At 41.5% G+C, this 26353-nt stretch overlaps 1 protein-coding gene across 4 annotated transcripts; it reads left to right on the forward strand.

Annotated features, from left to right (window-relative positions):
- Positions 1 to 1491: 1491 nt before the first annotated feature.
- ZCCHC10 (zinc finger CCHC-type containing 10) lies at positions 1492 to 25075 on the forward strand. 4 transcript variants are annotated; one of them, XM_084838807.1, is made up of 5 exons: positions 1492 to 1591; positions 1837 to 1942; positions 16315 to 16473; positions 21541 to 21582; positions 22958 to 25071. In XM_084838807.1, exons 1-5 carry the CDS (start codon positions 1516 to 1518, stop codon positions 23241 to 23243), a joined length of 669 nt encoding a protein of 222 aa, XP_084694933.1. In that variant the 5' UTR covers positions 1492 to 1515; the 3' UTR covers positions 23244 to 25071. The 4 variants fall into 4 exon arrangements, with proteins under 4 accessions (XP_084694933.1, XP_084694934.1, XP_084694932.1 ...); XM_084838806.1 differs by having other exon boundaries at positions 1533 to 1591; positions 1837 to 2004; XM_084838808.1 differs by lacking the exon at positions 21541 to 21582.
- Positions 25076 to 26353: the final 1278 nt, after the last annotated feature.

Consider the following 26353-nt stretch of genomic DNA (forward strand, 5'->3'; position numbering starts at 1 on the left):
CGATTTCCCCCCCAGCAAGATCTAAAACTGAAAACTAAGCTTGTGTAAAAGTGCAAACATTAACTGAAACAGAAAAGGCCATGTATTTAACTAGTGGCAAAAGCTAAAACACTAGCAAGAAGATATTCTCTGTATTCAAAATGCAATATGACCTGCAGTATCATGGAAGCGTCTTCGGACAGCGCTGGCTCTTCGGCTTAGAAATGGAGATGAGCACCGCACCCTAGAGTCGAACATGACTGGTTGGGGACACCTTTACCTTTTTTTTGCACCTAATTTATGAGCTGAAATATGAGGCCTGTGTGTCTCAGAGGGCTTGAGATGTTTGAGCAAGAGTGAAACAAAGATGTACAAGTCTGTAGAAGCAAGATGGGATGACTGGAGTTGCAATGTACAAATGTGCATTTGCATGGAAGTTAGTTTCAGTCTTTGTACCGATTCCTTTGCAGCACAGACCTAGGACTGTGTATCCTGTCCTTCTGTAGGAGATGTAAACACAAATGAAATATGGCATGGATTTTTACAATAGTTATATATGGACCACATACTTATTTGTCATTTATTATATTTTATCCCACCCTTCCGCCAAGAAGCTCAGGGCACCATACTTGGTTTATCCCTCCCTCCTCCCATTTTATCCTCACAGCAACCCTGCGAGGTAGGTTAGGCTGAGAGATAATGGCTCTAGATCTTGATGGCAGAGCAGGGATTTGAAACAGGATCTCCCCAACCTATACATGCAGCAGAATGAGGCAGGAATGAGGTGGAAGCACCCTGAGATGATAGAATAGAAAGGGGCACTTCTTACTGCAGGTGCTCCTCTACAAAGAAGAAAAACACCGTTCACACACAAAAAACACCTCCCAGCAAATACAACTGGAACAGAGGGAGAAGGGTGTGGTAAATGTTTCTGATATCGTAGTTTTCTTGCAGTTATTTTTGATGTAGGGAAACATTCAGAATTGTATACCCCACTTACAGTTGGAATTAGTAGTCCATTTTACTATCTCAGGATTCAATCACCTCATTCCACCAAATGATAAGATGGGCAGTACTACATCAGACTGCAGTAGGGGCATGCAAGTTTTGAATGCTCTCCCAGTTAAAAATAATAACGTCTAAAAAGAAAGAAAACTACCACATCACAAACAAACGTTCACCATACCCTTCTCCCTGCTCTTTTAGTTTTCTACTTGCAGAGAGTTTTAATGTAGGGAAGAGCCTGCAGTGCGAAGCGGTGCGTTCCGTTTAGAACCCGCAGAAGGGAAGCATTGAAATTAAACCTCATGACTTTCAATTAAAATCTTGAGAGTGAGGAGGGGCGTGGATAAAGGGCAATAGTGCTGGCTTGATTCCGTGCGGAAAAGGGCTAAGGAGGACGGAAGGTGCCTGGACGGAGGGAGGAGAGGAGCCATCGCCCTCCCCCGTAGCACCTAATGGTACCGCCCTTCTCTCCAAGAGTTCGCTACATATCTCTTCCAATAGGGCGGGGAAGGGGAGGGTAGAGTTCCCGGCATGCAGTGTATGTCTGTGCCCGGCCGGTGGCTAAGATGGCGACTCCCATGCATCGCCTTATTGCTCGGAGACAAGCGTGAGTGTGTGAGGAGCTTTGGTGGGGCGGGGTGTGCGCCCGTGCTGGGGGGCCCGGTGTGGGGCTGAAGAGTGGGGCTCTACACAAGCCAAGGGGCGTCCTGCGGGAAAGGATAAGGAAGTCAGGAGCGTCCTGGTTCCCATCTGTCAGTCAGATGCAAGCTTCGCGTAGTCGTTTAAAAAAAAGGGGGTGAGGGGAAGACCTCAGAATGGTCTGAAATAATTACTTTTCAACTGGTCTTTTAGGAAGCAGAGTTCCTTCTGTACGTGCATGTGTGCTGATATACCTACGAATACCGCTTCTTTCGAGACTGCGTCTTATTACCGTCTGTGCGTGGAAAGGGCTTGGATCGTAGGTATACGGGATCTTGGTGTCTTTAAAAAGCTTAAAATCGCAGTCAGCTTGAACCTCAGGTATACCAGTTCAGGGAGAACTGCTCAGTTGTGTATTTCTCTCCGCGTCGCTTACTAGGTCAGGGTTGTGGGCTTAGCATTTTAATATGAACCTTAGTGGAAATGGCAGTAGTATAAACCATCGTTCTTAGACTGCTTACGTTGCTCTATTCGGTAGCACCTGTCATGCTAAGCTGCTCTCATTATTTAAAGAGTGGTTACTTGTATATAATGTTTTGTACATAAGAACGCCCGCCCGCCCGCCCCCCCCAATACACAGCCAACTCCCTTTGCAAGATAGTGTGTTCACATAGTGGTAGTATTAAGTGTATCTGTCTTCTGTGCAGTGCACCAGGAAGTTCTGAGTAAATACCCTATGTATTTTCACTCAGAATTAAGCACCACTGGCTTGAATGGGTAAGTATGAGTAGGATTGCAGCCTTAGAAAAATTATCTAGACATACAAGTGTTAAGTTTATTAAGTTGGTAACTGATTCCCTCATAGCAAAAGGCACATAATTTTCTTTGGCCTTGAAGGCACTTAGTTTTCTTTCGCCAGGTTCCCCACCAGGATCCCAAATACAGCTTGGCAAGTGGGAGTTGTCTGTGTAGTCTGATGTCAAGTGGAACTTGGAGTTTGGAACTGTAGCTTTCAAAACTGTGGTGAAGTTTCATATACACATGCTTATATTAATCCTGTGTAGATATATTATTAAATGGGAGATACCTGTGTTTTCCAATTGACTTTTTAAAAGTAGTTTAGAAGTGTTGTTACAAAAGTTTGCTGATGAATGTATAGAAATGGTTCTAGCATCAGAAATGTCCTATTCCTATGAATCTAAGCATTTCGTGATGGTGACATGATCTATTAGTTCTTACGTTCTTAAGGCTTAAAGGAAATTTGTGGGAAAGGCATATCACCATGCCCCCATTTTTATTATCCATGCTGTCTTTTGATGTACTCAAAATGCTTCTTGGCATTGTTGCAGTAAATGTAAATATTACTACTGTACTGCCTATGTGAGGTAGTCAAGGGCAGTTATTTGTTCCTCAGATGTTCTGCCTGTAAAGTGAAATACAAAGGGTGCATGTTCTCCTTTGGCTTCAAAAATATGCTGCTTCCTTTTCCTTTATAAATAGTATCCTCGGACCTATCCAATTTTCCTATATTATTTGTTCTGCTTTATCTTTGAACATAGATGCAGGATATGCAGAAATCCTCTCTTGTTCATTGTCTCTTCTAGCACACAAGGCATTTATAGTTTTGATTTTTATGAGGATTTACTATTCATCAAATGTATAATCACTAGTACTTTTCTGAGTATTGCAGCATATAAAAAACAAACCCTGTTCTAAGGACAAATAAAGGAGTGACCGAGGGGGTAAAAGAGACAAGCATGAAATCAAGCTCATCATCTGATTATTGCTTATGGAAGTCTTTCTTCTCATAACACTTTCCTTACTACAAACCACAACTGTTCTTCCTGGTGTCTTGCATATTCTTTTTTAAATTGGAAAATCCATCACAACTACACCCTTTTGCTGTGGTTTCACCATATTGCACTCAAACCCTCTCAGTCTTGTATATTTCACAAAATACATTGCTCTTCTAAATAATTCTATAACTCCAAATTCTTAAAGGGCTTATTTCTCTTTCCCCCTACACCCCAAAAGAAGCTGTTAAATGCCTCTCACTCTTGTGTCTTTGCAACTTCAACCATTCTTGGATGACATTCATTGTCTAGAGATCCATTTCAGTCTGGCTTTGGGCTGGGATTCAGCATCAAAACTGCTTTAGTCATCCCAAGAGATCACCTATGCCTGTTAAGAATAGGAGTAGTGTGACCCTGCTCGTTTTTCTGATCTCTCAGCAACTCTTGATACCACTGACAATATTGTGCTTCTGGACTATTTGTCTAAGATGGGAACTGGGGCGGTGTCCTTCCTTGGTGTTTCCATCTGATGGATTGATTTCACAAGTTGGTGCTAGGGAACTTTGGCCCTGTACTATGATAGTTGGGCAATGTATTCTGTAGGACTCTGTTTATCTCTCATGCTGATTAAAATCTACATGAAGCTGCTAGAGGAGCCTGTCCATGGATTTGGGATGAGGTATCATTGGTTTGTTGATGACACCAACTCTACTTCTTTTTCAGTAGATTTCAAGTGAAATGGTGGCAGTACCTGAAGTCATTAATGGACTGGATGAGTGCTAATACACTAAAGCGCAGTCCAGACAAGACAGAGGTTCTTTTGGTAGGTAGGAAGTTATCTTCGGAACAGAATTGCACCCCTCCCACTTAAGGTTTGCAGATTAAGGCACTGTTAGACTTGGCCCTCATTTAAATGCCCCAGGTGTTGTCTATAACACAGAATACCTTTCACCAGTTTAGGCTGGTTTGCCATTTGCAGACACACATACACACTCACACATGGGTGGGAATAGCCTGGCCACAGTTATCCATACCCTGGTAACATCTATATTTGACTACTGCAGTGCATCGTATATGAAGCTGCTTTGAAGATATTTTTGAACACAATTTGTCAGTCTTTAAACAGTTTTACTCCCTGTGTGTGTCTGGGCACAATTCAAACTGCTGGTGTTAACCTAGAAAGTCCTATACAACATGGGGCCTGGATATCTAAATGACCTCCTGCTGTAGTATGAAGCTGCCCGTTTGCTGAGATCATCTTCTTAAAATATTAAAGATCTTCAGAGGCCCTCTTCTAGGCCCCCCTACCATCAGAGGTAAGGTGGGTGACAGCAAGAGATAATGAAGGCCAGAAATGTAGTCCTCAAAATGACTTGCAAAATGGTTACAGCAAGACATCCGAGGGTTGCAGCTTCATATTTGCCGGGGTAGATGTTAATAAGCCTCATACCACATGGAAGAGCTCAGCTGGGCAGCTTCTCAAGGATGCAATGGAGGGGGCAAAGTAAGCCTTCTTTGCAGCTCTCACTGCCACACAGTAACGATAATGATAGCCAGGCTATCTTAGTTCAAAAAGGGGTGAAGCTGCTGAGGAGCACTTAGGGGAACAAATGCTACTTAGATCCACCCTTATCTTTGGATGCCCAACTATACCCCAAGTTATGAACTGGCTCCTATAGGGGAAGTGCAGCCCCATCTAAAACAATTACACACCTCCACCTGGGTCAGATGAACCACATATGAATGATACCTTTGTCTTACCTAGACTGAGCTTCAGTTTACTGGCCCTAATTCACTCCATTACCAACTTGAAACAGGAATTCAGTTACCTCCACTGCCTCACCTGAGTCCATGGACATTGCTAGGCCAGGGCCCATGGAGCCTTGGCTCCAGGTCTATTCCCCAGAATCCTAAGTGTTCATTGGTGCCAATGGAAAGTGTTTTTCTCAGCTTAATTGCTATGTGACGGGTGATTTTCAGGGTGGATTGCAGCTGGGAGAGTGAAGGGTATAACTCCACATGCTACAACCCCTCCTCCAAATCTCCCTGCATGGCCATTAAGCGTAGAAGAAAAGTATTACCAGTGGTGCCAATCAGAGGTTTTTTCCTAAATATAATTGCCATGCTAGGGGAGGGTTGTTGTTTTTTTACGAAGGAATCAGAGTTGGTGATCACAAACCCCTGTGCACTGTCGCCTCTCCGAAATCCCCCTGCACATGGCAATGAGGAAAAAACCTTCCACTGTTGCCAATGGAAAGATTGGGGCCCAGATCTGAAGTGTCTAGCAATGCTCTTCCCTGAGTCTGATGAGAAGGGAAATAGAGCTGGGTGTCATCAGTATGCTGATGACATGTCACTCCAAATCTCTGGTTGACCTCATTCAGTGGTTATGTGTAGATATTAAAACTGCACTGAAGACAAAATAGAGTCCTGTGAAACACTGTAGTACCAATACCATAGCATGTGGTCTCCCAGCATAGTGGTGCTGGGACCGTGGTAGCTCCCACCACCACCTTCCGGACCTGGCTTTCCAGGTAGGAACAACATGCTTGGAATGCAGTGCCAGGCCCCCGTTCAGACAGATAGTCGAGAAAAATACCATGCTCCACGGGCCTGAGAGTTCCTGGAGAATTAACAACGTTGCACTGCCCCATCCTTCTGCTAGCTCAGGTCATCCATCCGGATGAACCAAAGCAATTTAGTATCAGGTTTGGGTCAGAAGTGAAGTTAAAATGGGTATACGCAATCTGTGTCATCGAGGAGTATCTGGAGTTGTACTGCTGATGGCTACTTGAGCCCCCAAAAGGAATATTTGTCACTGTTAAGTAGAACCACCTTCCAAGCCCCCAAAGGGGTTCTTCAGGAGTGGTTTCTCATTTTTGTCCTTCAGGATGGCCAGGATCATTGAGTCTCCCTAAAAGACATTGATGACCCCTGGACCCTGCCAGTCATCCATCTTCTGCTAGATTTAGAAGCCAAGGGTCCCAGTGGTCTAGTAAACAGTGCCTTGTATCTCAACTGTAATTTATCCAATAAACAATGACCAGCCAATACTCTGGAAACATCCACTGACTGGACTGCAGCAATAGTGGCATTTAAGGCAAGGCAGATGCAAGCATTTTTATCTTCAAGTGCTTCGCAAACAAGTCACAGCAGGCTACTGAAGGTTTCTTAAAGTCATTTTGTGGGCCTACCAGAAGAAAAGCCAGACCACTCAAAAAAGCTTCACTGACACAGTAGTAATGATGAAGTAATGTATGCTTTAATGAGCTTTTTCTTGGGTTCAGTTGGATGTCGTCCAAGTTTTTCATCACTTGTGTTCAAGCCATCTGCTTCATTGCCCCCAGCTCAGTAGAATACCAGGGAGCCAAGTGGACTGTGCTTAGTGGGAGAAGGTACTTCAGAGTAATCACATCTATAGCCAAAGCCATCTCTGAATTATACAGTGCAACTAGGGCATCAATAAAAGTATCAACCATGCCAACAGGAAAGTCCCAAAGGGTTCTCAGAAATCTATTCAGATGAATCAGCTTCCAAGGTATATTATTTTGATTGGTCTGCCACCCTTATAGGGAGAAAAAGGCTTCTGGTACTCTTGTCCCTGGAAGAAAGCCTCACTTCTATGCATGTTTAAGTAAATTTCAAATAAGTGTACATAAAATTTCAGCTTCAGTGTGGGTATGGCATTTGGTAGTGTAGATGAGATATACTTCTGATAGCCTTCCCCAACCTGGTGCCCTCTAGGTGTTTCGGACTACAACTCCCAGCATTCCTATTGGCCATATTGACTGGGGCTGATGGGAGTCAAAGTCCCAAACATCTGGAGGGCACCAGGTTGGGAAGGCTAGCTTATAGAATGCCTTTGCTAAGGAGATTTGTCTAGTGCCAACTTTGATGTCATTCCAACACCTGGCACAGACGTTCTTATTTGCCCAGGCATTCCAGCACTTAGTGTAATCTGGTTCTAATTGTGGTTTCATCTTTTTTTCTAAATGTTGTTGCTGTTTTCTGACTTCTATTCTTTTTATATGGTTTTAGTAACTTTTTAATGTATACTGCTCTGAAAGTTATATAAATATAAAAAAATATGATGGTAGGTTGTGCTTGTTTAATTAGGTATGCTGATATCCCAAAGGCTCATGACTGATTACAGTACATGTAAAATATGTAAATGAACTGTAGGAATTGTAGCACAAGGGAAAACATTAACATTTCACATAACAGAAACAAAATTAATGCCTCAATTAACACTCCTCTCAATCCACTCACCTTTCCTTTTTAATCCTTTGGGGCTTTTCTTGCAAGAGAGATCACAAAAACCGGTCAAGCTAGAAACAATTTTAGTACTTTTTATTTGTTAGGCATGTGCCATCCACATTTGTGGCTCCCAAGTAGTCTTGCTTAATTTCAGCAGTAGAGATGTAGTAGAATATTAGACATTCACTGGCTTACTTTTTGTAGATCATCTATGAAGCATTAAGGATGAATCATTTTGCTGTAATGTTGAAACCAATTTGAAGACAGCAAAGATACTCTTCTCCTAAGTAAATGTTTTCTGGACTGCAGCCCAGACTCCTGAGTTTGTTTTGATTTTAACCAAAAGCCAAAAGGACACTCTGTGCCTTCTATGAACAATCCCAGGCCCATAGAAATCTTTTAGGAAAAACTCTCAATTTCAGTTTTCACAATGCTTTTGAACTTGCTGCTTTTGCTAAGGAGCTTTTCTGTTCTTAATGAGACACTCAGTACCCTTTAAACAATTGCTGCTCTACAATTATGTAGTTGTGTTGATTAATAACTTAAGGTGATAGTCTTGTAAGTAAATATTGTGCTAGTGGTTAATGGAGATATTAGTGTTTTGTGAACTGCATGTGATAGGAAGGTGTGTGTGTTAGAGTGGGCGGGATCAATAACTGGCATATCGTCAGCAAGCAAGTTTAAAGCAGTTCTGGCTGCCTTTTTTTCCTACCCTTTTCCTCTTTTCTGGTGATTTAGTGGTAAATGACTGTTCTTTTAAGCTTAAATACACTGTAAGATCATTTTGAACCAAGGTAAGTTTTCAGGATGTAGCCTTTTCCACTTCCACATATGTTGTGAAACATGCAGTTAAATTTGTCAGAAGATTATGCCTTAATTCTGAAACAAAAAATATACTTTCTTTGAACTAGAAGATTAATCCAGAGACAAATTAAATAAGAGTCCTGAAATGTAAGTCAGCTTTGTCCCAAGTGAGACGAAGGTTGCAATCCACCAACCGCTGGAGCTAGTGACAAATCCTCCATTAAAAATCATTATTATTAGATTGCATCCAACGACTGTTGATGTCAGGGTGGAAACTGAGCCAATAGAACCCCAGAGCATTTCTGATTCTGAGGAGGATCAGCAATCCGTGGGAGAGGAGCCAGCTCATCCCTCACAGGCACAGCAGCTGGCAGAGATTCCTCCTGCCGGCATTCCTGAGAGAGATAGTGACCCTGGCAGTGAGAGAGTGCAGGAGGGGGGCTTGCTAGACGCTCGACGCAGACGCAGGGAGCGACGAGCGATGGAGGGCGCAGAAAGGAGGCGTAGTGCCTGTTTGGCGCGCAAGCAACGGCCGCGTCCCGTGGACCCAAGGGAAAGAGGGAGGATCTCTCCCTAGCCCATAAGTTCAGGGTCTTCAAGTGATTCTCCTTCAAACGGGGACCCAACTGCCTACCCTGAGCATAGGCTACTCTGCTGTTCATTGCTTAGTCACTGGTGATTAGCATCTGAAAGAGTCATTAAGTTGTAAAAGGATTAAAGCCTTGAAAAGAATCCTTTTGTCTGTGTCTTGAGTTGGCTATTGGAGTGTACTGAAAGAGGCCACTAGGGCGCTCCTGACAGCTGAAACCCAGGTGCTCTGGTTAAACTGGTCTGTCAATCTCTCATATAAATTCCAATTAGGTCAATGATCTCTGGATAATATTTTACGATGGTTGTTACAAGCCTTTCACTGTGACTAGCAAAGCAACAATTAACTCTAGAAAATGGATTTAAATAAGCTTCCAGATACTGATATTATCTCACACTGTCAAATGTCTAGAATGCAGACATGCAGTGGTCCTTAAAATTCAGACATAATCATATGTGGTTTCAAAAAAATCCTTGATATTTAAGTATGAGGTCATTCCAGTAATAACTGTGATTGGTGTTTAAACTATGCAAGGCATAGCTTGTGCAGAGTATTACAAACATGCATTTCAAAAGTGGCAATCACTGGTCCCAAAATAATGGAAATTCTCTAATAGTAATTTTGGGGTATTCAGTCTCTTTCTTCAGAATTATCCTGTGGCCTGGCTTATACCCAAAGCATTTTGATGGCATATCAGTGGTTAATTTCTCTCAGTTTCCCTAAGAAAAGAAGTAATGGAAAATCCTGCACATGTTTGTGTATACCTCCAGTATAACTAAAGTTGTGTATAAGGTCTTCTCCCCACTTTATTTCTTCACAGTTATATACAAAAGATGTGTACCCATTTATGCCTTATCAGTGGACACACTTCTATGAGTTAGACTGTGAGTGCATTTTTGTGAACAAAAACTATATCATGGAAAATAACTAAAACTGCAAGCCTCTTGTCTATTTTGTGACTACCATTGGTTGATTGTATCATAAGTATGTAAATGTAGCCAACCTCCTGAATGGCTCTGTTGATTGGTTAGCTAACTGGATGCTTTACGATGGTTACCTCCTCTAATATTTTTATTTATTTATTTAGGGCACAGTCCTATGCATATTTAAATATAAAAACGCTGGGAATGCTGGGAGTTGTAGGACGTTTTTCTGTCTAAACATGCATAAACGTGCCCCTATTTATAATACTTTTATACTGCTTAATAAAATATCTCTAAGCAGTTCACACCAAAATGCATATATTATTCACACTAATATATGTATATTAAGTGGGGAACTAAAAGGTACAAGGCTTCAGAATTTTGTGAAGAGCCCTACTGCCTGTCAAAGGGGTTTGTATTTATTTAGGAAGTAGTCAAGCCCAAGTCTGACTGCATGTTTACTTTTTTCTAACTGAAGTGAGCTTGGTGTCTGAACTGATCACAGAAGTTCATTTACCAGATTGTGAGTCTGATGGAGCTCTGGCTTAATTGTAGCTAACGTATACTTGAAAAACCAAGATAGCTGTAGTGTTCCATGAGAAAAAATAAATAAATCCACAGTTGGGAAATACCTTCATTAGGACCAGTCAAAATGTCATAAAAGGGTGGCATGCTTTTGAGTTATCCAAAACTCTTCATCAGGCTAGATGGTACCAAAAAAAGAGGGGGGGGGCACATGCCAAATAAGTACAGTGGGCCAGCTTCGTTAAGCTACAATATGCTGGGTTTTTTGGTATTTTTGGCCCTACTCCTTTTGCATTTGGCCCTGCTGACCACTAGAATGCAGCTTATTTAAATCAAGGTGCATTCCAGGTGTGGCTTCCATAATGACTGCCCAGGCACAGTTGTTGTGCCATCTGAACCTGGGTGGCATGGCTTCTTGGAGTAGGAAACAACCCTCCAATAACCCATGGGCTGAGTTGGGGTTATTAGAGGGTTAGTTCCCCATCCAGCAAGCATTCTGCCTGGGTTCAGGTGACACAACTAGCTGTACCTGGGCAGTGATCATGAAAATTGCACCCAGCACAATTTAAATACATTTATTTTGATTATGCAGACCAGGTCATTCAGTCTGCAGTCTCCCATCTTGAGACTGAGCCTAAGCTGCAGACCTCATAGCCACATCTGGCTTAGCTTTTGTATTTTGGGGGTTTGTCCCCCCCACCCCAATTGCTTTTTGTACCATGTAGCGTTTTCTGAAAAACTTGTAAGCTTGCACACTTTTTATGACATTTTAGTTGGTCCTCATAAAGGTATTGTCCAACTGTGGATTTTGAACTTATACCTGGTTTACCAAACTGATTTATTTGTTGTTGTGTCTCCAAAGCTACATACTGTACAACAGTTAGACTGGATTTGCACATCACAATAAGCCACGATGGTTTATTTTTCTGAACAAGCTATGGTGGTTTATCGTGTTATCTGCATGTGGTTTTCCTGTACCATAATGGCTTGTTTCCCCCAAATAAGCCACTCTGATAAGCCGTGGTTTTCCTGTACCCCAATGGCTTGTTTCCCCCAAATAAGCCACTCTGATAAGCCATGGTCTGCAGCAAGGTTTATTTAAGCCACTGTGGCTTATTGTGTTGTCTGGCGCTCACCGTGACTTATTCCAGTTTTCTACAGAGTCAGCTGGCAAAGGCAGCCAAAACCGCTGCGGCCACTCTGCTCCAGCCTGCAAAGTCCTTTTTCTGAGATCTGACAAGCAGCCCAGGGACAACCGCAGACAAACAAGCACAGTCTCCCCTGATATCCCGCTACAGTTACAAAATGACAGCTTTTCCCCAAGTACAGTGACAGCCGTGTGCTATCATGCTACCCCGCTATAGCAAAGTCACACAATGACAGGCTTCCCTGATCGCTACTTTGAAACTGCAACTTGGGAAATAGAGGAAAATAGGGGAATAGGGAAAGAACTTCTCACTTTTCCATAAAGAAGCAAAATTGCACAATTATCCACTACAGCATCTGAAGGCTCCCCATGAGGGGACCCCAGCTGTACAATTTCGTACCATTCCAGCAAAACATCAAGAAGCTAGAGCTCCCACCTGCTTTTTCCTTTTCTGACCAGCCTTCCCAGATCGTGTGATCCCACAGCAGCAAAGTAACACAAAGCCAGCCTTCCCAAATCGTGCAGTCCTGCTACAGCGAAGTTCCACAATCCCAGACTTCCCTGATAGCTACTGTGAAAATGCACTAATGCACATTTGTGTAACAGAAGAAGAAAGCAAAGAAGAAAAGATCCCTGTTTGCAACTCTGAAAATGCGCAAATTCAGAAATGTGCAAAAATGCAAAGGAAAAATAAAGAGGAACAGAGGCAATTGCAGAATAGGGGGAAATGGGGGAGTATGGGAAAAACATCTCACTTTTCCATGGAAAAACAAAACTGTGCTGTTATCTGGGTGGCTGGGTGACCAGCCAGATGGGCAATTAATAAATTTAATTAATAAATAAAAATAAATAAATTATCCATTACAGCATTTGGAGGCTCCCCACGAGGGATGCAGTTTTGCCCCATTCCAGCAAACCGCCAAGGAGTTATAGCCTCTACCCCCTTTTCCCTTTTCTGATGACTTCTCCGTGAAAAAGCAAAGTCAGGCAGTACAGCACAGCTTCCCCTGATCGTGCAATCCCCCTACTGTGAAGTATCGCATTTACAGCCCTCTGTGATAAGACTGACACTGCTCATTTTCCCGTGACAACTGCAATGCAAGGGAACCTGGGATACCATCCAGCAGAGCAGGAGGACTAGAGTGGGAAGAGGGGCGAGGGCTGGGAAAATAAGCTACTTGCAGTAGTTTCTTTGGCTGATCCTGGGGGGGATAACAGTAGCTTATTTTCAGAATAAGCTACTGTGAGTAGCTTGTTAAGCCACCATGGCTTAAAGTGACATGCAAACCTGGCCTTATTCTAAGAACAACCCTGCCCATTGGCTTACAACTTCTCTTTTTTTTTTTAAGACTCCCCAGAGAAAAGGAAAAGTGAAATCTTGTAGCACCTTAAAGACAAATCTGTTACAAGACTTCTGTGTCCGCAGACTACCAGGGCCACCCCTCTGGAAACAGCAAAAGGAGAATAGGATGCAAAAAGAAAAGGGAAAGAAGAAGAGGTGGTGTTTAGGGGTCAGGAGAGGAGGTACTTTTTCAAACAGTTGCACAGAGGAAGGAGCTCAGAAGTTGGGAGTTCCAGAGAAAGGGTGGAGCTATGAAATAGAAGTTACCTTCCTTTTGGTTGAACTTCATGTATCTGCAGAGTGAATAGGGCAAAAAAAGAGGAAGAAGAGATGATAGACAGAAGTTGGCCATAAAGAAAAGAGATTGAAAAACAAAAAGGAGTAACAAACTAGAACTGTTAAAGAAATTGAAGCCAATGAAGGGAGTGTAACAAAGGAGAAATGTGAATGAAACAAGATGAAGAAGAAAAACTAATTTAGCAGCAGTTAAGACAGGAGGAAATACAGTGATGCTGCAAGAGAGGCAAACCAGAAAGAAGAGGATTACAGTGGTCAAATCAAGAGAATAAACCAATGCCTGTGAAATAGAGCAAATTGGAGCAATGTTTCAAAGTTGGAAACTGGATTTTTTCCCAGTAGCTTGAATAAAAGGAAAAAATAGGATAAAAATAGGGGTATTACCCAGTGTGATTAAAAAAAAGCGAGAAGGTACAGATGCAGAATATGTGGTAAACTAGAAGGAGGGATGACATCTTTTAGATTTAAGTGACAATCTCCTTAATATAAATCTCTCTACAAATGTTAGTGCTAAAAGCATAAAATATGCAACATTACCTTTGATTTATGATTTCTGGCTTTCCTAATTTTCTTGACAGCTCAATTTATTGGGTGTTTAACATAATCTTTTTGTGATTCTAGGAAGTATATGTATTCTCCTCAGTACATTACCAGCAAAGGTATTGTCAGGGTGGAAACTGAGCCTATAGAGCCCCAGAGCAGTTCTGATTCTGAGGAAGAACAGCAATCTGTGGGACAGGAGCTCGCTCATCTCTCACAAGCACAGCAGCTGGCAGAGATTCCTCCTGCCAGCATTCCTGGGATAGATAGTGACCCTGGCAGTGAGAGAGCGCTGGAGGGGGGCTTGCTGGACGCTTGGCGCAGACGCAGGGAGCGACGACAGATGGCGCCAAGAGGAGGCGCTCCGCTCGTTTAGAGCTAAAACAACGGTCACGTCCCGAGGACTCAAGGGAAAGAGGGAGGATCTCTCCATAGCCCATAAGTTCAGAGTCTTCCTGCGGTTCTCCTTCAAATAGGGACCAACTGCCTTACCTGGAGCTTAGGCTACTCTGCTATCTTTCCCCAGTGCTGTTCCTTGCTTAGTCGCTAGTGATTAGTATCTGAAAGAGTCATAAAGTAATAAAGAAATAAAGCCTTGGAAAGAATCCTCGTCGTCTGTGTCCTGAGTTGGCTATTGGAGGGGACTGCAAGAGGCAGCTAGGGCGCTCCTGAAAGGTATGTTTATAGAGTAGAAGATTTTTCTTAAATCATCCAAGACAAGTTGCCCTGATCCAGCTATTGTCCCACACAACTATTTATATCCCCAGGTGGGATTACATATCCCCATCTGGATCACGATGTATGCGGCCAGACCAGTAGGCCCAATATGTGGATGAAGCTGCAGGTCTGCATCTAGCTTGAATCTGTGTTTGATCTCCTCCCCCACCACCCATCCCCTGTTGCCACCACCAGATCAGTTACCACAGGCTGAGGTGTCGAGCATGACATGGTTTAAGAAACTGAGGAGGAAAATAGGATGTAGCAGTGATTTATAATTTCATCTTGTATAAGCACACAGGGACTCTGCTCTTCGGGTTTTTTCCTTATGTATATATTGATTTATTTTCAATAATGTACTTGAGAAACTTTTCTATACCAATTGAAATTCTGACAGGCTGCACTAGTTCTCAAGAAGGTGACTGTAGAAGGGGGAGTGGTGACTGTTGTTTGATTTTCCATTTTCCAATATTGTAAAAGGAAGTATCTTTATATAAAGTAAGCATATATAAGTGGAGAGCCTTTAACCCAGACTAGGCTGAAAGATGTTTCTCTCTAGAAGCAAAATTTCACTCATCTTTGTTATGACAGTGGAAGAATTTCCAAATTTTATTTTGGAACTTGCTGCAGTTCTGTTTTTGTTGTAAGTAGCAGCTGAACCTGCTGGGGTGCATGATACCCCTTGCTGTTCTGGGAGTGGGAAAAGATGAAGGGATTTCTATATCAGATATGCAACAACTAAATTGGGCTCTTCCTCCTTTCAATCCACTATCCTGAGGGAGAAAGCAGTGGAGGCTGCTATGGCACCTTGGCACCATTGCCAGTTGTTTGCCCCCGCCCCCCAAGTGGCAATCCTGGCAAGAAGCAGAAACTGCTGCCTTTGTAATGAACACAGTTCTGTAATGAGGAAGGCAGAATGGAGAGTTCTGCTTGGGTCCAGAGTTTCCATGAGTGGAACTCCACTCACAGGATGCTCCTGCTAGAGGAAGGGATGGGGAGGTGACTTTTGTCAATTTCCTTCAGCCCCCTGAAAATCTGCTCTGGAGTGTTGGAGACATGCCAGAACAGTGTGGGAGGTGGTGCTGGGGTCTGGAGAGGGAAGGGATGAATAATTGAAAATCCCCCCACCTTTTTTTTTTCCTAGCAGAAGCATCCACTGGATCTCGGTTCCTTCCACATAGCTTGTCTGTCTGCCTCTGTCTTTCATGCTTTGCTATTCTACCCAGGCTTTCTTTGTTTATTTCATTTATATACCACCCAATAGCCGAAGCTCTCTGGGTTGCCAAATTCAAGAGAGGACAGGACTCCTGCACCTTTAATAGTATAAAAGAGGGAATTTCAGCCGGTGTGGCTTGTCATTCCTTCTTCTGCACCATTATTAAAGGTGCAGGAGTCCTGTTCTCTTTTGCATCTGGCTACACAAAAGCCACTTCTTTCTCTTGTTTTTCTCCTCAGCTGCGGTTCTTCTTTGCTACTCTTTAGGAATGTCCCTAATGCCTCAGTAAGCACTCTTCATACAGGACTTGACTGCATGTGGATATTCTTAACCTGTACAGAGAATTTTTGAAATGTGCGGAATGGGTTTAATAGCTCAAATTTGAACAGTTGGAGCCAAGACATAAGCAAATGAAACCATAGTTGGAGTTAGTATGCTGAAACTGCCATCTAGTTTCTAGCAAATTAGTGTCAGTTAAGGTTAATATTCCATTTTTAAATCAAAGACATCTGACCTTAAACACTTTTGCATATTTCCATAGGGAGGCAAACAAGCAACATGTGAGGTGTCAGAAGTGTTTGGAATTTGGACACTGGACCTATGAATGTACAGGGAAAAGAAAGTATCTGCATAGACCATCAAGGACAACAGAGTTTAAAAAAGCACTTAAAGAAAAAGAGAACCAACTATTACAACAAAGGTAAGATCAGCAGTGGAGAAGATGGCATGCCATTTGTAGAAAAGTACATGTGCCTGATCTAGCCATAGTTAAGTTCTCTTGAGTCCATCTGACTTCAGTAGGAAAGATGAGCATGTGCTCGGAGTGCAGAAGTAACACTTTGTCCCATTGGGAACACATTGACCTGGTTCACATGTAACAATAACTCATCAGTTTAAAAACTGATGGGTTGCCATGTACAAGTGGGAGAGAATGGGTGCACTGCCTGCAGCCTGCCCACTTCTTCTCTGTTTACTCAGCAAGTCACAATCAGCTCCTTGTAGGTTGCTGAGCATCACATGCAAACCTGGGCCACTGGGTTGTTTAGGGGGTAAACAACCCAGCATTTTACCCATGGTTTGTTGTTAGGTTAACCTCAGCATCCCCAACAACCCAGCAGGGGATGGCGTCCCCTCCGGTCATTTGTCTTGTGCAGACATTAACAATGACCAATGCTAACCAGGGTAAGTTCATAAACCTAGTATTTGGAACCAGTGCTTTGTCAGTAGTTACAAATTGTTTGCTTACAAGTTCTTGGTTTAGCGTTACCCATAGTTATGGATAATGTTAAGGACAGAAGGAAGAGTTTGCATGCGAAAGGGTGATTGGGCATGGAACACACTATTCCACAGCTTGTTCTTCTAATTTTGGTAGAGAGTATTAAAGTCTGTACACGCTTTTAAGGCTGTATCCATGCACATGCAGTTAGGAGGAAGTCGCACTGAACTCTTTGAGTCATACTTATGAATAAATATGATAGGACAATGTTGCATTAATGCTTAACTTTGGCTGGTTCATGCCTTATATTTCTGCAATAGTCAGATAATATTGAAAGCTATTGCTACATGATCAAGAGGGGTGGCAGTGACTACATAAATAAGCAGTAAACATTCCCTCCTGTTGACTTCCCAACTGTTACGTCTCTTGGAACTTTACATGTGATGATGTATTCTCTTCTTTTGTGACTTAAACATTGGAGTTCTCTTCTTTCCAGTTTGCTACTCTTGCAGCTTCACCCTCTCTGCTCCAGTCTTTGCTCTGCTGCTAGTTTGGTTTCTTTTCTTCATTGAATTTTGACAAAGTTTCTCCTTTAGGGGCACTTCCTTCATGGGATTCCTTATCGGATCCAGTTTATTACTTTCTTGCTTTTCATTCTCTTTACTCTCTGGACCAATCCTATCTATATCCTTCTTTTTTCTCTCTCTCCTTCTCATTGTCTTTGCTTTGCTGTTTCTTACCTTTTGGATGAACATTGTCCTGCTACTTCTATTTCATGTTTCCATCCTGTTTTGTTTCCCCTTTTGTCTGGAGCATCTTGTCCCAATATCTTTTTTTACAACTGTTTCAACACCATTTGAAAACAGGTCTCCTGTCACCTATTTGTCTCTCCCTCTCTTTTGCCCTTTTGTGTGCCCATCCACTTTCCTTAAGGTCTCTGATTTTAAGATGTCAAACCTATAGGCAGGGTGGTTCTTAATGCAATTATATTATATGTGAGTGTTAGGCTGCTTTTAAAGTGCTGGTGTTGTGATAGTGGTGATGGCAGTGGAGCTGGCTCTTAAGGGTCTTGTTTACACTGACAGTTTCTGACTATGTCATGCAAAACAATTATATTTGCAGTAGCCTGTCTGTCGGCAAAGCTGACATAGTGGAATGTTTTTAGACTTGCTCTGGCATAGCACTCTTGCCCTGTGCCAAGTATTTATTAACTGGTAAAACAAGTCTTAAGATGCAGCTGCAAGTGTTAATACTAGTACTGTATAGATAGATGGCATGTCATTTAGGTTTTCAGCCTGTGGGCAGGGCCTTGTTTTGATTGTATGTATTATATACAGTGCTTGGTATTCATGTAATTTTGTAAATTTGATTATGTAAATTTGTTATTAGTATTGTACACCACCTAGAATGGCTGGGTAGCCGGCCAGATGGGCAGCTAATAAATCTAATAAATAAATAAACAAACGAACAAACATAAATAGTCCAATCCTGTACAAAGTTAAGTGCAAGTGAGCCAATGGGCTTCAGTGTCCCTAACTCTGCATAGAAGCCTTCCCCAGCTTGCTCTCCTCCTGATGTGTTGGACTGCAACTCCCATCATTCCAAGTCAGCACGGCCAAAGCCTCCAGGCTGCAGAAAGCTGCTGTATAGGATTCCAGGCTTAGGAACTTCAATTCATTTAACATACAAATATTGTTCAAAGTAAACTCTATATTAAAGCCACTTATTTGCTACTGACTGCCAGTGGCTTGTTTTTTAAAAAAAATGGGCAACAAATAATGTTTTTAAGTGCATTCTGTTAAATCTCATCCTAACTCTTCCTTATGTAAATATGTACAGTGCAGATTTCTCCACCCTAATAGCAAATTTTTAGAGTATTTCAGTATTTCACAGCCTAGTGAAGTAAGGTGATATTGTTATCCCCATTTTGCAAATGGGTTGCTGAGTCTTCGGGATTAGTAGCAAGCCAGGGTTAACTGGTAAGTTCGTTGCAGAGGTGGTATTTCAACCAGAGGCTATCCAACTTACATTCTTAGTCAGTACACTGTAACATATGTGCAAACTACAAAATAAGAGCTATAGTGCTATTAAGATTATAGGAATGAATATGGGTTATTTCAGGGGTGTCCAAAGTTTCAGATCCTCCAAGCCACAGACCAAAAGTCTGAGAAATACAAGGTACACAATAAATATTATTTCTGTATATGAATATAAAATATTTACATTGTCACAGCTAAGTAGGTAGAGGTCTTGTTGGTCTCCATCCTGGTTATAAATTTTTTGATGTCTATTTGATAAGGGAAAAGGCCTTGGAGGGGGCAGATTAATACCCCCTTTCCTAGGTGAAGCCTGCTGGCCATGTCTGGGGAGGAAGGGCCCAGCAAAAGTGCAGATTAATCCCCCTCAACTCTAATTCCTGAGAAAAGGCTTTGGAGGGGGGCAGATTAACCCTCTTCCTCAGTGAGGCCTGCAGGGCATGGGTAGAGGAGAAAGGAGGGGAAGGCACCATAGAGTGGGCCTAACTCCTGGCCACAGGCACTCAAAAGCAGGCAGTACTAATTGACTTCTCGCCCTTCTCCAGGCCTTAGTACTGTCCTCTCTTTTCTCCTCCCCAGATTTGTGTATGTTCCTTTTTGGGTGAACCTGCTGAGTCTTCACACTTCAGCAGCCAACAGCTCTGTCCTTCTTTCCATGCTATCCACACCTCATAGGCAGCTGCTTCTATCTCCTCCCCCTCCATGCTTCTTCAGCAGTGTCTTACCGCTTCTCTCTTCTGCATACTGTCTGTGCCTCTTCAGTTAAGTCTCTCTCGTCCATGCCAAATGCTTCCCCTTCACCCTCAGTGGCACCTGCAGCCCAGGTGTCTCCAGAGGGCATGGAATGCCTCATCATCGGCGTCTTGGGGAGGATGCCATGAGCTACAAAATACATGGACAGCTTTGTTGGCTCAGGAGGCACAATTGAACTGTTAAGGAGCCACATGTGGCTCCCGAGCCACAGTTCGGCCTCCCCTGGGATATGTGAAGAAAAAGAAGTGGAAATGGCAAGACACATATTGACTAGGTTCAGGTGATCACAGTAGGGGGAAAAGCCATTGAGGCTTCTCCCCCTGCCCCTGTGCCTGCTGCGCACGCAACCGCCATTTGCATTGTTCCCCCATGCTGCAGCGCGCGCGGGATGGCATGTTGTCTGAACCCAGCGAAGCGGGGGCAGCTTCATACCTACCCTAAAACCTCTATTGCACATTGTGGGTTTTAGGGTGGGTATGAAGGCACTTCCGCCGTGCTGTGCGCTGGGTTCGAACGGCACGCCAACCCACACTGCAGCACGGAGAATAATGCAAATGGCAGCCACACACGCGGGGGTGGGGGGAGAAGCCATGTTGGCTTCTTCCCCCACCACGATCATCTGAACTTGCCCGCTCACTTTATTGTGGTTTACCTTCAATGCATGCTTTTGTGTTTTTTAAAATCACTATTTCCATTTGAGGCGTATGGACAGGAACTGTAGTGATGTAATTATTTGATTAACCGAATTGCATTACTACACCTTTCCTCTTTAGATGCAACATTTACTTCTCCAATTGCCTTTCAGCATCTCATACACTTTGAACTGATTTGTCTTAGCAACATGTAAAAAAGTAAAGAAAAAGGCATCTAAACTATTATCTTTTGTGTAACTTTCCCTAGCGTTCATTATTAGAAACACAAGAGGAGACCTGGGTTAATCAGTATTAATATTTGATGACAGATATGTAGATCTAGCATGGGCAACTGTTTGGAAGCTGAACCAGCTACGCTTAGCACAAGGATTAGTGTATTCTGCACTTCCATTATTTTTGGGTTTGATGGTGCTTGACTTTGTTAAAATATAAGAATTAATAATCTTGACTTCTATATTAAGGTAAACTCCTTAAAAAAATATGAGCATGGAAAAAGTTGGTTCAGCCATTTAAAAAATTACAATGAAAGAATAATATAGTGTTTGGGTATAAATGATAAGAAAAATGTTCAATGTATTTATTTCAGTAATAGTTGATATCTGAAAAGTATTAACAGTATTGGGATATCCTATTACTATTAATAGTAAACATTAGTTTTCTGAGTTTATTTCATCCCTTTAAGTGGGACTTGGGGGAGAGACAAAAGCCACTTCAATATTTCATTTTATAAACCACATTTATATGCTCCCCAATAACACAGTTCTCTGGGTGGCTTACAGTATCAATAAAATATTAAAATACAACAATCAAAGATAAAACAGCATAAAACTTTTTGCAAATCACTTTATTTGGTTTCGTTTTTATTAATTATAAATATTTTATGCTGCCCTGTACCAGATTCCCAGGGCACTCTTCCTAAAAATGTCTGTCTCCTGAGTTTAAAAATGACATTTATGAACGCAACACTTAAAGCTTTGCCCCATTCTTGCTAGGTAGCTGACATTTTCTCAGTGTGAGCCCAAGTTTCACTATGCGTCTTTAAAAAAAAACAAACCTGTTCCAATATATGCATTAAAGCCATTTGTTTTTCCCCCACCCCTTTCAACTAGCTCGGGAGAATGTACTGCAGACAGGAAGAGCAAGAAAAAACGGTATGTGAGGAAATCTGAAAAACACAACCAATTGCCCATCCATTGTACTGATCATGCATATGTAAGATGTATCCAGTGTTTTAATTTCCAACTCCTTTGGAGAACATACACTCTTGAAATGTTGTGTATTACTTCATGTGCCGTGTATCTACATCATTGTTCTGATGAGTGATCATTTCTTTGGATAATAAGAGGCAAAATTTCAGTGTAGCCTGGAAAACTAATAGTCCAATTTATGTTAATGTGCTCTGGACTATTTTGCATCACTTGTTTTGTGATACTTCTTTTTAAAACAAATACATATTTCTACTAATAATAAACACTTTTAAAGCAGAAGTTGCTTTCATGCAACTAATTCTTTCATAATAATGTAGCTTCAAAAAAAATAGTCCATTAATGGAAGCTTAGGAATATATATATTTTTCCTGCTGACTTAAGAGCAGAACATTTAGGCCCAATTCAGACATGATGGGGAAACCATGGTTTTTTGTTAGCAATCTTCAGACTTACTTGCATCCCCCTCCCCTTTGTTACTTTTTCACTAGCAAGAGAAGAGATTGGAAGCTCTTGCTTCTGAATTTAAACAAACCACAGTTCCCTGCATTCTGACATCCTACGGAACTGTGGTTTGTTTAAAACTGGAAGCAAAAGCTTCCAATCTCCTTCTCATGGGTATGAAAGGGGACAGCCTATGAGCCTGAGACTTGTTGTATCTCACGCACATAGCACAAACCATGTTTTTTCATTACATTTGAACTGTGGGATTGAGTTCTTGGCTCAAATCCACAACTGGGGAGATAATTGGTTATATGAATCTATTGGCTAAATGAATTTTGACTTTGGTAGTGATGTAGCTACAAAATACAGAACTAGGAATGGTTTTGACCTTTCTCAGGGATTAAAGCTCACTTAACACTTAAGTTTAATATTTGAGGAGGTGACTACTATGCCAGTGTAAAACTTTATTTTCCTGCATTTGTCATTAGTTACTTTTAAATAGCAATTAAACTTTTATTATTAAAGAAGAAAAACTCCCCCTCTGCCAAAACTTTGTGCAAAATAAGTATAGTAATTGTTGACTATGTAGTTATAGTGGAACATCAGTCAAACATCATGCCTAAAAGTTTGAGGAAATGTGGGAATTGTTCTGTAACTATAAGGGGATAATCCTATGCATGTTTTAATAGAAAAAAGTCCCTACAACTCCCAGCATTCTCCAGCCAATCATATTGACTGGGGAGTGCTGGGGGTTGTAGAACTTTCTGTCTAAACATTCATAGGATCTGTCCTAACTTTCTTTAGTAGACTTTGCTAACCACTGATTGGCAGAGTGATGTTGAATAACATCTGCTGGTCCTCTTAAATGTTTGTGCAGGTCTAAAAGTGTGACAAGTTCCAGCAGCAGCAGCAGCATCAGTTCAGCTAGCGAGTCTTCATCTGAGAGTGAAGATTCTTCATCCTCTTCTTCTGATGACAGTGACAGTGATGAAAGCACTTCCAGTTCCTCATCCTCCCCCTCTTCAAGTAGTTCTTCCAGTTCTTCTGACTTTGAGACAGATTCTAGTTCCTCCAGTAGCAGCAGCAGCAGCAGCACAGACAGCAGCACAGATGATGAGCCACCAAAGAAAAAGAAGAAGAAAAACAACTTGGGGCGGTGTTAGGACTGTGTTGCTGATGAACGATAAATGGCCAAACAAAATGAACACGTCAATTTTTACAATTGAAAAACTGTATGTGTTTTACATAGTAGTTGATAGGACATACGCTGTTAAATGGCAAGTAATGCTTATTGAAAGAGTATTTTTGTGGATTATTGTTTAATAGGAAATGCTACCTTTTTCTTAGTTTTTAAAGAAATTTATCAAATGTTTATATGAATTAAGGTCCAGTCACCCTGATGTTTACATGCCAGAAAGCAAAACACCATTTCTTTGAACCATTCTGTGTTATGTCATAGCAAGCTTCTGTTTATACCAACTTACTTCATGTGAGCAGGATGGAAGGAGAAGAATATTATATTTTATTTCAGTTGGCTGGTATGGTATGTCCAAAGCCATATTTAATCTCAGCTAAAGAAGGAATGATAATTGCCTTCAGTACAAACAGATTTGCTTTTCTCATATGGCTTTTCCTGTCACTTTCTGGTGAAATATTAGTTGCAATATGTATCAAATTTGTGTTAGTGCAGATTTGTTGGAGGTCAGTATCCTATTTGTGGACCATACATTTATACCAGTCCAGCAGGTTTGTTCAGCATGTGGAAAGAGGCTTCTGTGTCCTGCATATGCAAAAGGATTCTGTACAGAGATCTAGCGTTGTAGTAGGAAGTACACACCTTACTGTGCTTAAGGGTCTCTCTCCATCCAAAGGGGATGGTTCTCAGTTCTGAAAGTTCCAATCACTCTTTGAGCTGGAGGGGGGCTGATTCCAGGAACCTCTCTGCCTGTTAACAGATAAACAGCACTGTCCAGTGCTAACAGTATCCACCATCTGATGAGCAGTGGAGGTTCTTGCATACAGCTGCATTCATGCCGCTCTCTACTGTGTACCAGAATCTCTGGACCAGGGCCAAATGCTTTAATCTTTTAAACAAAGTCTGTTCAGATCTTAAAGGCGATCCCTTAAGCACATGCACTGTGCATGGAGAGTAGTGTTCACTGTTGCAACTGAAGTGTTTCATCTTTGTGCCTTTTCATAAAATTAAATATGCCCTAGTGAGGGTTATAAAATGGGAGGGGGTGGGTTGAAGTCTTCATTTTACCTTCCATACACTAATTTGGGAGCCTAGAAAAATTGTAATAAGATACAAATGTCCTATTTTAGATGAGGAAAACATTTATTTTCATTGGAGCTGGATAAAAAAAGAGAAAGTATCTTTAAATATTTCCCCTTATGCTATTTTTGAATAATAATTATTAACTGTAAGATACATTTGATTATTCTGGTCATATAGTAAGTTCCATTTGTATTCTAATTTACAGTCACTAATTTAGAACAACTATTTTTCTTTTTTGCATAGCACAAGTTATATATAACAGAATTAACTTTGGAATGGAGGATATGTATTAGCAAAGATCATATTGCAGTACATTTCTTGCTAGTTACAGAAGTGAACTAACTTGCTGTTGTGATGAATTTTAGCAATTGGCAATAGTCACTTAATTTGTGATACAGTCTTTTAGTTTCTTATTGATAGAAGTCTTTTTAAGAGGGATCATGTTGGGGAAAATCTTAAATATCCTAGTCTAGTTAAAGTATGAATTAACTATTGAACTATTTTTTATATTTTTATGAAAATGTAGTGTGTAGAATGACTTTTGAATACAAATGTTCTATTTAAATGTTCATGTAAGTTGTGCATTTTAGTCTGTAACCATTTCTATGTTTTGCAGAATTCTGATACTGTAATTCTAAAACTACCAGATAATTATTTGAGTCATGCTAAAGAATGTATCATTTAAGAAGAAAGATTAATAAATTATTAAATGCAAATTAAGGTTTTAACATTTATTTTGAGGGGTTGCATATTCAATACCAATATTGCAGTTTATTTTCTTAGATGATTCTGGTCCTAAGAACCTGAAGCCATTAAGGGTAGTGAAGGAAATATGTAGGAGATGGCAGGGATCACTGTCAGCTATTGATTCAAAGCTGAATGAGCAAGAGTAGTGTGGAGATTCTATTGGAAAATATGGAGATCCATTACAATTGTTCTGTGGCTACTTGCTCTGATGACTGACTGGCTCAGAGGCAGTGTGCCACTGAATATCAGTTGCTGAGCTTCATTGGGGCAAGTCCTGCTTGTGGACTTTCCAGGGGCATCTGGTTGGCCACTGTGGGAAACACAATTGCTGGCCTAGATCTTTTGTCTGCTTCAGCAAGGCTTAAGATACAGGAACAGCATTCATAAGCAGAAGAGATGTGTTTGACATATGTCTGTTGTATAATTAATAAGGACAAAGAACTGCTAGAAAAGCATTATAGTTCTCAGTGAAGTAATAATGTGAACAATAAAAAACTGTTAACTTTGATGTGGAAGTAAGAGAGTGGAGTAGAAGTAGATAAGAACAGTTATAGGCACGTTCAATAAATGCCTCAATAAGCAGTGTCAAAACTAAGATTATTTACAGAGTGCTGTTCTATCTTGGACTAGGAGTCAATCTACATGTCAAAAAAAAGTACACAGTGTAGTCATCCTGAGACTTCACCACTTCAGATTACAGGCTGGGTGGCATATTGATGGCTCCCCCACAGTAATTCACTGCCCATCAAAAGCTAGCATGTCACAGAAAAGGATTCTAGCCTAGCATTTTCCTATGGACAAGGAATTATTTTGACATAGCAGAACATTCAGTTATGCAATATGTGCCTAGATTCTGAAGCAGTACAGTTCTGGAGTACGACAAGGCTGCATATTGTCACCCTGCTTATTTAACTTATATGCAGAGTACATCATGAGAAATGCCGGGTTGGATGAATCAGAGGTCGGAATTAAGATTGCTGGGAGAATTATCAACAACCTCCGATATGCAGACGATACCACCCTAATGGCAGAAAGCGAAGAGGATCTCAAGAGCCTCTTGTTGAGGGTGAAAGAGGAGAGTGCAAAAGCTGGTTTGAAACTCAACATTAAAAAAACGAAGATCACGGCATCTGGCCCCATCACTTCCTGGCATATAGAAGGGGAAGAAATGGAAGCAGTGACAGATTTTACTTTCTTGGGCTCCAAGATCACCGCAGACGGTGACTGTAGCCATGAAATTAAAAGACG

Source organism: Heloderma suspectum, chromosome 2 (assembly GCF_057233095.1).
Source record: "Heloderma suspectum isolate Gila_16-S chromosome 2, 16-S_ref, whole genome shotgun sequence".
Lineage (NCBI taxonomy): Eukaryota > Metazoa > Chordata > Lepidosauria > Squamata > Helodermatidae > Heloderma > Heloderma suspectum.